Genomic DNA, 13037 nt, shown 5'->3' with positions numbered 1-13037 from the left:
GTCCCCGCAGCAGCATCTCTGACGGACGGCTGGTTGGGTCTCTCTCCCCCTCCCTCCCCGGCTGGGTTCCCCAGAGAAGCAGCGGGTGGGAGGCCGGGCAAGGCCTCTCCGACGCTGCCTTCTTCTGCTGTAAATCCATCATCCACCGAGACAGGTTGGGAGCTCCGGAGGGGAGCTGGCCGAATGCATTCCAGCGCCAGTGCGCAGGCGCGGGCAGGTAGCACCCTGCTCTTTATGACCAGGTGAGTTCGTCCTGGCGGCAGGTAAAGGGAGGCTTTGCCTCAAGAGATCGCAGGAGAGGCGAGCGGGCGGATCCCTCCTTCCATGCCCGGCAGGGATCTGGCGATAGGCAGCCTGAAGCCAGCATGTCACTCCTCGCGAAAATGGGGGACTGGCAGGTAAAGCGCTTCCCCTTCTTTTCCTCTCCCCTCTCTTGCGTTCTTCCTTCCTCCTCTTGCGGTGTGCAACTCCGAGAAATGGATCCAGCCCCAAAAGACGTACCAATTCTTTGCTTTGGCGATCTTGCGCCGGACCCAGCAGCGCCCAGGCCGCTCAAAGGAGCCGGGAAATAGCGGAGCGGCGCCTTGCAACCGGCAGCCCAGCCCTTAGGTGACAATTCAACAGGTGGGGCGAGGCAGGAACTTCTCCCGGGACAGGCCCGGCTCCAGGAGAGACGGTGCAACCGGCTTCACTAGCTGCTGGCCATTTCAAAAGAAAAATCCCGTTTCCCCCTGTGCATTAAGCCGATCCCCTGGTTTGTGTGTGTGTGTGTGTGTTTTGTATTTTAAAGGAAAGAGATGATTTACTGAACTTGGTGGGTGAGATATTTTTCAATTCTGTAGGGAGGTAAAGCTGAGGCAAGGGGGCTTTTAAAAGGAGTTTCGGCTTTGGTGAGTGTGCGCCTCTGTGTGTGTGTGTGTGAGAGAGAGAGAGTTGTAATGGAAAGGGATACCTCGGAAGCTTTGGAGGCCCAATAGCTATTCCACTAAAGGCCAAAAGCAGGGAATTGCACCCTTTGCGCGGGATCTAAGGTTTTAGGGTCCGCCATAGCCTATTTTCTCTCGAGGAGGGAACGCGAAATCTCTCCCCACCCCCATCCCACAGCGGCTGCCAAAGCTAGGCCTCGCTGGATCGTCCCCAGAAAGGTCTTCCTTTTTTTGGAAGGGGCTGAGAGTGAGAAAGGCGCCCTTCCAGCGGATCTCCCCCGTCAATGGGGTGACTGTTCCATACTGCATTTCCCAGGGCTCCCTGTTTTCGGTCGCCTTGCACGTGTCCTTCCTTCCTCTCTCTCTCTCTCTCCCCACAACCCCTTGAAAGGTGACCTTTGTGCGCGGTTGGGAGCTGGGCGGCTACTGTGTGCAGCATCTGACCCGAAACCCCGCACTGGACTCCTAGAACGGTCAGGTCCCGTCCTCTCCCCACACCGCAGTCCCAGCTTGGCTCCTCCAAAGGGTCCCAGGGAGTTACCATGAGACCATTCAAGCATGGACTTAAAGGTGTAATCCTAAGCAAAACCTACCGGATGTCTCAGGATCGTGCCCTCCGGCGCTTTTGCCAAAGGCCACAGGGAACTCCCGTGGGTTGAACGGGGCCTCGTTTACTTCTTAGAAAGTTGACCCTCGGCCCAGGTCGGTGGGGAGTCAATTCCCCTGAAATCGATCTCCTTTCCCAAGTGACACCTGATCGGATCCAAGTTGGTGGCCACTTTCTTCTGGGCGAACGGAACGCCTAGCGCGGGGTCTGGTCGGTGGATGGGTCGGGTTGTCATAGACGCCTGGCTCTCCCTAAACCTATTAAGCTAGAAGCGACGAAGCCCCATTCTAGGGCTCCTACTTTCGAGCTTTAAGATCGCGGCGTGACTTGTATTCCCCGGACAGAATCCCTCCCCACCACCGCCACTGTAGTCCCACCAAAATATCTTGGAAATGGTGCGCTAAATCGGGCGAGGGGTTTGGCCGCAGCTAAAAGGGGCGCCTTCGGGGCGGGGGCGGCCAATCTGAAGCAACAAAGAAAGCCAGAAAAGGGACCCTGGGAAAAAAACAAATAAACATTCCTTCGCCTTTGGAGACACCGGGGCGCGGACCTCCGTGTCTTTACGCCGAATCTCCTTCTTTTTGGAGAGGTGGAAGTCAACTTTCACCGCTTTGAGGGTGGGGGGGATATTCCCAGCTGGTTTAAAGCCCCCCCCAACACATACACATACACACACACTCACACGGGGGGAGGCTTTCCGGGTTCGAAGGGGCTGCTTGCAAAATCTACCCCTCCCTGCCGCGCGTTTTTCCTCTCCTGGCTATCTAGAAGGCCCGCGGGCCCGACAAGTTCCCAGGAGGCCGGTCAGGCCGGTTCGTGGTGGGTAGGCCTCTCCTGAAGGCCTCGGCTGAGCCGCCTCCCTCCCCGCCCAGCCCCCAAGCGGCAGGACTGAACCCAGCCTGGGGGGTGGGAAAGCTTGGCACGCCCGTTAGAGCCTGGGGCGCGAGGCTATGGTCGCCGCAAGGCGCAGCGGGGATGGGCCAGTGACTGTTTCGCCCTGCTCTCGGAGCGCTGAGCCGGGAGGCCAACCTGGCGCCCATGCCAGAGAAGCGGGGGGGGGGGGGCACCTTTTGCCAAGCACCTCCTCTGGCTTGCTAGCTTCATACAGGCCCATTTTAGCCGCCCGGGGAACTGAACCGACGGTTTCTTTCTGGCGAACTTGGTCTGCCCCAAAGGGGGAAAAGTGTGCCGGAGGAAGGAAGGGAGACTGGGTGGCTCCGGATGCGAAAAGAGCTACATCCCTTTGCCCTTTCTTAGTCTTCAAAAGCGCGACTGTTGCACTCTGTAGGTTAGACTTTTTTTTTAAATAGATCAACCGATCCACAAGCCGCTTGAGCCGAAGCGCAAGCCAATTGAGCGCCCCAAGGAGTCGCATCCCCAAGGAGTCGCATCCAGCTCTGGGGACGCACCAGGCACCGGCTTAATAGCTTCCCGTGTGGGCCAGCTGGCCGCCGGTTTCCCTGGCTGAGGATGCCTTCTTGGACCTGTAGATCTCGCTGTGGTTCAACAAAAGAGAGCCGCGCTCAGCTGCAACTGGCCGCCCTCCCCCTCCCGAGGCCGGCGCCGCAGCGGCCGTTCCAGGTACAGTCGCCACCCCCCCCGCCCTCTCTGGCCGCCAACCTGCCCGGGAGAATCCAGGCAAAGGGGGCTGCGCGGGGAGCAGCGGGAGGGGAGGATCCCAGGAAAGGGCCCCGTCTGCAGCGGCCCCTTCCAGGGCCGGAGAACGGATTCCAACTGGACTGTTTCCAACTGGAGATGTGGCAAAACCAAAGACAGGCGCTTTTGTTTGGTTGAAACGGTCGAAAGTGGGGAACAGAGCTGGGCACGGCAGAGACCCGCCAGGGCGACTGGCAACAAATTTGGATTCAAGGATGAAAGAAGAGCAAAGGAAGGGCAGCGGCTTAAGGGTTTGGGAGAGGGCCTCGTGCCTGAAAGAGGTATTTCAAAACCAAAGGGAGGAGCGGAGTTGGGCGCATGGGAACATGGAGGGAAAAGGACACAAGAAGCTGGATCCCAACCAGCCGGTGCCATCCCGAAATGCCACCATGTTCTTGGTGTCACCGCCAAGGACAGGAGACTCCAGCCAGCTATGGGTTTTCTAGGCTCTTTGGGCTGAGAGGGCCCTGTGGCTTAAGCCCGAGGGTTGTGGCTAAAGGCACTTTGCATCTGCTCAGAGACACTTTCCCCATCTTTCATTCGGACCCAGGACAACTGATCCAAACAATACCCCCCCCCCCCCCCGAGCTACAGTTCTGGCACAAAAAGAAAACTCCACGAGTTGGTGGATGATCCGCGACTGGAACCAAAGAAACGTCACCACCGCTGGATCCCCCGAGCCAATCATCGACGCTTTCCTCGCCTCCCTTTCGAGAGAACCGTCAGCCCCTCCCCCCCCCCCATTCGACGCTTATTGACTTGGAAGCAAAACCCGGCAGCCTTGAATGGAAGGGCTGCGCGTGCGGCCTGCCTGGTCTCCTTCAGTCTAAGCGGTTGGCAGTACATTTGAAAACAATCCCCTTACACCTTTCCCTTCCTCCGGTTCCGGTGGTGGCCTGCTCGGATTTCAGCCTCAGAGTTTTGAGCAGATTTAACTTTTTCTCATTAGCACCATAAACTCATGAATAATAATAATAATAATAATAATAATAATAATAATAATAATAATAATAATAATAATAATAATAATAATAATAATAATAATAATAATAATAATAATAATGACGGCGACGATGATGATGATAACAACAGTAATAGGATTTATATTCCGCCCTCCACTCCGAATGTCAGAGCGGCTTACAATCTCTTTATCTTCCTCCCCCACTACATAACCTGTGAGGTATGTGGGGCTGGAGAGGGCTCTCACAGAAGCTGCCCTTTCAAGGACAGCTCTGCTAGAGCTATGGCTGACCAAGGCCATGCCAGCAGCTGCAAGTGGAGGAGTGGGGAATCCAACCCGGTTCTCCCAGATAAGAGTCCGCACACATAATAATAATAGTAATAATAGTAATAGTAATAGTAATAATAGTAATAATAATAGTAGTAATAATAGTAGTAGTAATAGTAATAATAGTAATAGTAATAATAATAATAATAATAATAATAATAATATTTAACTTAACCACTACACATAATAATGGTAATGATGATGATGACAATAGTAGCAGTAGTTTAAGAGACAAGTCCCCGTGGTCCACATAAGAGCAGGGGGATTATACGGGGATTTTTCTTCCCCGACAGAACCAGTTCAATAAAACTTTGGAACTATAGTAGGTTGTCAGGTGGAAAGCGGTGTTAGAAAATAAAAACTGGGTTAAAAACAGAGGTTATGATATATGATAGGTTTTGATATATGATATATGACATATGTTATATGATATAAGACATATAAAAACAGAGTATATCAGGATAATGTATAGATGAAGCATTGAACTGTGTAATGCTTTTATGTTTAACCCCCCTATCCCTCTCCAGTGTGGGTGGTTGGTAGTTGGTAGGGGATGATGTGGTAGGGAGTAGTATGTATATTGTGTTGTGTATTGTGTTGTTTTTTATGTTATATGTTTCACGTTATTAGTGTGTTAGCATTTTGTTATGTTTGTAGTTGATTTTTAGTAATAAAACTTTAAAACTCTAAAAAAAAAAAAAAAAAAAAAAAGAAAATAAAAACTTTTAAGATGTCCCCAGAGAAGCTTGGGCGGGGACCATCTCCCTAGAGGCTGCGATCCCTGGACGACTTGCCTGGAAAGTCAGTTCCGCTGACTTCGGCAGGGCCGACGCCTGCGTAAGTGTAAGAAGAGGCTCGAGCAGCAGAGGCCCTGCGCGCAAAAGCTGAGAGCCGCTGGACGCCTCTTGCTTACTCCCGCGTAGAGGCGCCGCAGTTTTGCAATCCGCTGAAAACCAAGGGGGAGTTTTCCCTCCCTCCTCTCTGGACTTGCAGAAGAACCCAGCAGCAGCCCTGGTCCCCTAGGCAGGCAGGTTTTTGTAGTCTTTCGAAATATTGTGCAGAGAAAGAGAAACATCGGAGCGGAGGAGATCCAGGAGGCAGGCGGTTGGTTCCTTTTCCTCCCCAAATAGCCGCAGAATTTGACGCGCGGGGACTTTGGTTCCACCTCGAAGAACGGTGTGTATGTTGGGGGTGGGGGAGAGCACGCGTAACGCAGACGATCTCACGAACCCGGGCTTTCAAAAAAAACCACCTGAATAAATGAAACCCCTCCTCCCCCTCCCCCCTGCCCACGGCGCGCAAGTAGCGCTCTCCCCCCCTCCCCTCCCCTCCCCGCGCGCTTTTTAAAAGCAGCCCCAAAGAAAGCGAGCGCGGGGCCGCCCCGGCGTCCCTTTCTTCGCAGGTTGTTGCGCTGCTGGGCAATTGGCTATTGTTGCTATGCTAATGAGCCGATTAGGCGGCTGGTGGAAAAAGCCTCGCTTGGCAAAAGGAGAAAGTTGCAACCATTAGAGGGAGATCGCCTCCTCCTCCTCCTCCTCTTCCTCCTCCTCCGCCTCCTCCTGCTGCTTCCAGCGCTCCAGCAGTAGGCGCGCCGTGCATGCCAGAGGAGAGCGCAAGGCAGGCGGGCGGGCGGGCAGGGCGCAGCCTCCTCTTCTCCGTCTCTCCTTCTGCTCTCTTGCCGCGCCAATCCATGAAAATGCTCTGGAAACTGACGGATAATATCAAGTATGAGGAATGCGAGGTAAGCGCCACGCGAGAGAGTCGCCCCCCACCGCCCCACCCGCTCCAACCTCCCCCAAAGCCCGTGCCCGTTGGGAAGCACCTGGAACCACCTGGATCTGACCAAAGGAAGGCGCGCAGGATTGGAGCAGGCGACACATGTTGGGGGGGGGGGCAGGAGGGTCTCTCTGCAAAAATGGACCACAGTAGAGCAGGAGAGAGACATCAAACCCACGCGGATCTTTCTGTCGCAAACATCTGCGCCCAAACAGCAGCAGGGGGGATGGAATGAATGGGCTGAGCCAGCGAGAGGATGAATGAATGGGGGCATGGGTGGATGAGCAGGGATCGGAAAAGGCAACCAGACAAAGAGGAAAGGATCCTGACCGACAGCAACTGCAGAGAGGTCGCCCAAGAGTCGGCCCTGACGCTGGCCCAAAACAGATGGCTTTGGAGCCACAGGTCTCCGCGCTACAGCGCGCGGACGAGGGACAGTTGTCACTGTGGAGTCAAAGCGCCGCTCACCTGGGCGCTTCGGCTCAGCCTCTCTCTCTTGACGAGGGTTGGACGAAAGCGCGGCTTTGAGCACGCCTTTCCAGACCCGCCAGCAGCCGCCTTCCAGGCTCGGCGATCCGGAGAGACTCGGGGGTTGCCGGCTGGGCAGGGGAGAGACAGCCCACAGCCCGCGCAGCAGCAGCTGCGGCCGCCTACACGGCTCCGGAGAAGAGCGCTGACGGCTGACCGGGATGCACCCAGCCGATCGGTTCTGCTGCAACTGATCTCCGAATACTTTCACGTAGTTGCCAGAGTCAGACCACGGCGGGAAGCGAAGCACTTTGGAGGTGCATAAAGAGAAGGACAGACCAGGGGATAGGCAGATATTTATGGGTGGGGGAAGAGAAGGACGCATCTATAGTGCGGGCCGCTGGAGGGAAAGCTTATTAGACGACCTCGCCAAGTTATTTTGCGCGGCGCAAAGGTTGAGAACAGCCCATCCTTGCACCACATTTCTAGTCGGCGTTTACTCCCACCCACCCCCTCCCGCTCTGGATTGCATGACCCCCCCCATCGTCTTTAATTCGAGTTTTCTCCCCCACCTTCCGGAATGGCCCCACCGCCCCGAATGGGCGCGCGCGTGGTGGAACCTACACCCACATGGCTGCGTTTCCTCCTTCCTCGATGCTGACCCCAGGGTAGCATCCGGCAAGCGCCAGTCGGGGAGATTAATTAAGGAACCGTTGCGGGCTGTGCGGTGCCAGGATTTACGGCGAGTCGCGTTTACCACTGGCAGCAGGGGAGAGTCGATGGCGAGCCGGCCTTGCATCGCCGCCTCGCTTTAAGAACCTTCACAGACTTGCCCTTTTCTTGTTATTATTATTTTCCCCCGACGCCCCTGTGAAGTTGTGGTTGCGTTTTCGGCGTGGAATCGGAGAGCTTCTCCGCCTGGGGGTTTCTCGGCAAATGGTCTTTTTGTTTCTTTCTGGCCCTGGCAGGCTCCACACCGAGGTGCCCAATAAAGCGACCGCGTCGAGGCTTCCTAAGCCGGGTAGGGCGGGATCCTTGCGGGTGTGTTGCTGGTGGAGGAGGGCGAGCGCTGGGGTGAGGTCTACTGGAAGAGAAAGTCGCGGGTTGGCAGGAATGTCTGAAACTGACCAGGGGGAAGTCTTGCAACTGACCTGGGCTGCAAACCGGAACCCTCGCGCTTTGAACCAGACGTGTTTCCCCGAGAAACCTGCGGAGGGTGTCAGCGCTCAAAAAGCCTGACCTTAAAGAAATCTTTGGCTCTTGTTGTTTTAAGTCTTGATCACGGGATGGCGATTGAGACTCGGAAATGAAGCCGCGGTCGGCCTCAATCGCCTCCGCCGGTTTAACATTTCTACTAACTTCGACCACCAGGGCGGAACCATTCCCTGTTAAAACCAAGCTCCCTTCTTTTCGGGGTGGAACTACAGATCTCTTCCCACCCCCCCACCCCCAGTAGTTTTAGGAGACACCAGAGAGAGACACAGAGAGACACAGAGATAGAAACACCTAGAGACAGAGACAGACAGGGAGAGAGAGAGAGAGAGAGACAGCGAGAGAGAGATCCAGGCGGGCAGCCCTGTTGGACTGAAGCAGAAGAACAAAGCAGAGTCCAGTCGCACCTTTAAGACCAACACACTTTTATTCAGAACGAAAGCTTTCGTGTGCTCCAAGCACACCTCATCAGAAAGTAGGATGGAATGGCAAGCAGTCCTAAATATAGAGAAAGTGGGCAGGGAATCAGCATGCGAAATCATAGAGAGACATAGACAGAGAGAGAAGCTTCTAAAGGTATTCGAAGCAGCAGATTTGGCAAGTAGCACGCGTGTCCTTCCTTCCTTCCTTCCTTCCTTCCTTCCTTCCTTCCTTCCTTCCTTCCTTCCTTCCTTCCTTCCTTCCTTCCTTCCTTCCTTCCTTCCTTCCTTCCTTCCTCCCTCCCTCCCTCTCCCTGAGCCCTGGTGAGGTGTGCTCGCTGGGAGCTTTGCAGGGACCTGCTCGCTCGGCGGCAGAGCGCCTGTTGTTATGATAAGCCGGCAGGCAAAGTGGAGCATGGCTGCCTGTCATCTCACGGGATTTGCTGGCTGAGAGTTGCTCAGCCAGTTGGACGGGTTGGGCCGAGGCTGGGAGCCCCGGCTTGTCCGGGCCCAGCAACGCTCCTCAGTCGCCTCCCTTTTCTCCCTCCCTCCCTCCCTCCCCCCCAGTCTTCGCCACCCCATTCCCGGAGCCTCAGCCCCGAAGGCTCCGCGGGGCTCCCAGGGCGCGGACAGCCGCTCCACCGCCTCTTCCCCCCGCCCCGAGCCCACCCCCTGCCCCAGGGACGGAGCGCCGAGGGAAGACGGGGATCCCACGCGCCGAGCAGGGGAGGCCGATCGCCTCCAGGCCCAGGCTCCGGCGAGGCCCTGCAGCCGCCGCCGCCGCCACCGCCGCCGGGCCCGTCGAGTCATGGACGTGACGCAGCAGCAGCAGGACGCGGCTGGAGGAGAGCAGCCGGGCCCAGCCGAGCGCGGGCCCTCGAAAGGCGGAGGCGTCGAGCCGGGCTCGGAGAGGGGTTCCCCCCGGGGCAGGAGGGGGGGAGCCGGAACCCCGCAGCTCCTCGCCTTGTCCTTCGAGGCGCCCGCCTTCGCCCAGCAGCAGCCGCCGCCGCCGGAGCAGTCCGAGGTGCGCCCGGAGCTTCGCTTGCTTTGACCCCCGCCCCCACCTTCGCGGGGACGGAGCCTCTTCCAGCTCCCCCCCCACTCTCCTGCTTCTCTCTCCTTCCTCCCCCCCCCCACCCGCCGCAGCCTCTCCTGTCGCTTCCACTCCCACCGATCCCTTTGCGCAACTCCTTCGCGTCCCATTTGGAAACGTCTCCCCGCCCCCCCCATCTCTCTCTCTGCCACCTTTTCTCAGCAATTGTCTCCCACACCCCTCCCCTTCTCTAGGTACCCCCCTCTTCCCTTCACTCCCCCTCCCCTTCCCCCCCTTGCCTGCCTCGCTCCTTCCCTCCCACCCACCCTCTCTCTCTCTGGCTTCTCTTTCTCTTTCACTTCTCCGATGCCCTGCAACCTTTTAAAATGTTGCCCCTTTCCTGTGATTCGTCAGACGCCGCGCCATGGCTCTCCCCCTCCCCCGACGTCTCTCCCTTTTTTGTCTCTCCCTCCCTCCCTCCTTCCCCTCCCCCCCACCTCTGATTAGATACACTGATTCTTCATTCAATGGACGTCATTTAGAACAGACCCTGCCTTGAGTTGCCTCCGCGCTTCACGCTCGATTTCCAGCCATTCTTCCCTTATTAAGGATTCGTGTAATATTAATAGTCATGAATATCTGCTATTAGGGGGGACTCTCGAGGAAAGCGAGCGGCGGATCTGTCTCCTCTCTCGCTCGCTCTCCCCCTCTGTCTCCGGGAAGCCGGCAAAGAGAGAAAGAGGCGAGGAAGGTGGGGGCAAAACAAGGAATTAAGGAACACACACACACACACACCCGCACGCACACACACCCGCGAGCGCTCTCTCTCTCTCACCCACACACGCACATCCACACCCCCGTGCACACCGCCTCAACTTTGCATCGTGCCATCGCGCCAGGATCCGGGGCTCGCTCTCTCTCGCTCTGGCTCGCTCTCCCTGCGGCTGCGGAACGCCGGTCGAGTTGCCGATGGAGTCTCGGCGCGCTGCTCGCCCCCAGCTCGCCGACCAGCCCGGGCGCGGGGGACTCGGAGGAGGCACGCTCTAGACAGAGCCGGCACCGACCCCCCCTCCCCATCCCAGGCCAGGCCAGCCCAGCCCGGGGGCCGCTCCCATTGTGTGCGAGGGCGGGCGGGCGGGAGGGCCGGAGGAGGGTTGGAGACGTGCGCCCAGAGCCCCACCGCCAGCCTGAGGACTCCCCGGGCGGCCACCATTGCTTTCCCCCTTTTCTCTCTGCTGCCGCCGCCCCCCCGAAGCCGCGCAGATGTTAGTGCACAGTTTCTCGGCGATGGTGAGTGCGGCTTCTTCTTCTTCTTCGCCTTCTCCTGCCGGGGTTTGGGGTGCCTGGGGCGGGAGGGGGGGGGACGGGCAGCGCCTGGGATCTCTCCCCCGCGCCGGCTCCGTCCGCCGGGCCTCCCTTTCTCCCGCCACCCGCTTTGACTTCTTTTTCTTCTGCTGCTGCGTCTTCTTCTTTTTTTGGGAGTTGTTTCCATCGTAACTTTTATTGTTGCTTTCGGTACAAAAGGCGGCTTCCGGTGGCGTCTCCAAACAACACCCCCCCTCCAGTAATTTCATTTGCATCTCGCCTTCTCCCCTCTCTCTGTTCTTGCCCGGGGTAATAAGACCGGCGTGAGATGGAAAGTCGGAGGCATCGAACGAGATCTTTGTTATAATTCCCAGACCGCCCCCCCCCCTCACTCCGCACCCCACCTTCCATTTGTGTGGCTGCTAATTTCCTAGAACCCTACCTGTGGGCTACCTTTTCTAACCTTCCCGGCCCCAATTGGACACGGGTAAAAGAATTCACATTTTTCATTTCCCTTTCCTGCCTTCTTAAAACTTTGGGGGGTTTTTTGCTTTCCGATTATATACCAAGTTATTTTTAAAAATAATTATTTATGTTGGATATTGTCTTACTTACTTTCATATATATATATATATGCCTGCGTTACAGCATAGCCGAGATCTAATCCATGTACCAACGCGTCGTTATTTCTTGACTGATTTTAAAACCTTTCACAGGTTTTAGCGTTATTATTATTTTTAGTATTGTTGTTCTTTTTAGTATTATTATTATTAGCCGACTTGTCCAGGGTGGGAGTATTCAAAATCAAAATAAGGACGGGCCAGAGCTATCAAAAACAAAAGGCAATTTTAATTTTTTTTTTTGCGATGCTTTCCTTCGAACTGGCGACAGACACACAACAAAGATACCTTCGCACTGGGGCCGTTGGGTTTCAGCTCTCGGTGTAGAAAGGCATCTTGTTTTGCTGCACTGAGTCCGAATTTCTCTCCCCCACCGCTTAAACAGAGTGGCTAAATTCAATTTGGCAATGAAAAACAAAATCGCCGGAGCTTTTTCTACGGAAGACTGTTTTATATTTTCTCCGTTTGATCTTGGAGAGGAAGGGGGGGGGATCGTCCTTAAAAAAAAAAAGAAGAAGAAGGAAAAATTCCACATATTTGGTCTACTGAAAAGCTCCCGGTCTCTTCAGACCTCCCCTCTTCGGTTTTGATCCAAGTGAATTGCAAATTGCATGGGGTGGGGTGGGGGGTCCAGGGCCTGCTACCCAGAGCTTGATGGTGACCTTCTTTCTCTCCCCCTCCCCTTTTGTCTCCTTCCCCAGGACCGCCACGATGGCACCAGCAACGGAACCGCCCGGTTACCCCAGCTGGGGACTGTGGGCCAGTCCCCCTACACCAGCGCCCCTCCGCTCTCCCACACCCCCAACGCCGACTTCCAGCCCCCCTACTTCCCCCCGCCCTACCAGCCCATTTACCCCCAGTCCCAAGACCCCTATGCCCACGTCAACGACCCCTATAGCCTGAACCCCCTGCACGCCCAGCCGCAGCCGCAACACCCCGGCTGGCCCGGGCAGCGCCAAAGCCAGGAGACGGGGCTTTTGCACACCCACCGGGGCCTCCCCCACCAACTCTCCGGCTTGGACCCGCGAAGGGATTACCGGCGGCACGAAGACCTTTTGCATGGACCTCACGGACTCAGCTCAGGGCTAGGAGACCTCCCCATCCACTCGATACCTCACGCCATAGAAGACGTCCCGGTAAGGAGAACCCTCGGACAGACCTCCCCATTGGGTCTGCGGGCTCGGGGTGGGCGAAATCGGGGCTTGAACCGGGGCGCTGCTGACCCCCGGCGTGCAGCGAAGAGAGTCAGACGAGGAGGGGCCTCGATCCCTTGGGCACCCACCGGGCATCGCTTCCCCAAGCCTTCTTAACACGGGAGGGCTGCGGGCACGAATATGGGGGAGCGCGACGCCAAGGAACAATAGCCGTCTCCCTGCCGGCGACAAAGAGCGGTCGCCGTGGGAAAGGCCACCTCCTCTCGTGATCCGAGAGGCCTGGTCTCGGAGCAGGATCCGGGCCGTCGAGGGAAGCGTCAGCCGCCTTTCGCCCAAGGCCCGAGGGCTGGAGAAATCCGACTAGAGGGAGCCAACCCGCAGAATTGCAAATGCAATGTGCTGGTTTTGTTTGGAATTGCAAATTAAATGTGCAAATCCAAACAAAACCAGCGGACACCGGCACCGGGAAAGGGGGGAGGGGGGGGAGCATTCCGAAGATGATTTAAAAAAAAAATATCACCCAGAGTGCTTCCTATTTCAGATCATAATACGAATGGCAGTTTTTAAAAGGAA

At 56.4% G+C, this 13037-nt stretch overlaps 1 protein-coding gene across 3 annotated transcripts in view; it reads left to right on the top strand.

Annotated features, from left to right (window-relative positions):
• The first annotated feature begins 264 nt into the window (after positions 1–264).
• The window catches only part of TFAP2A (transcription factor AP-2 alpha), a 29729-nt gene continuing 16956 nt past the window's right edge, over positions 265–13037 (top strand). Inside the window, exons 1-2 of one of the 3 annotated variants that reach the window (XM_060244205.1) lie at positions 265–398; positions 12012–12446. In XM_060244205.1, the coding sequence (XP_060100188.1) occupies positions 366–398; positions 12012–12446 (468 nt within the window). In that variant the 5' untranslated portion in view covers positions 265–365. Of the gene's footprint in view, positions 399–6050; positions 6219–10623; positions 10676–12011; positions 12447–13037 lie in introns of those variants that run through there. The other 2 variants (XM_060244204.1, XM_060244206.1) reach the window with 2 other exon arrangements.

Source organism: Heteronotia binoei, chromosome 7 (genome assembly GCF_032191835.1).
Source record: "Heteronotia binoei isolate CCM8104 ecotype False Entrance Well chromosome 7, APGP_CSIRO_Hbin_v1, whole genome shotgun sequence".
NCBI lineage: Eukaryota > Metazoa > Chordata > Lepidosauria > Squamata > Gekkonidae > Heteronotia > Heteronotia binoei.
The sequence above is the reverse complement of the archived record's forward strand: the minus strand, read 5'-3'. Positions and strand labels throughout refer to the sequence as shown.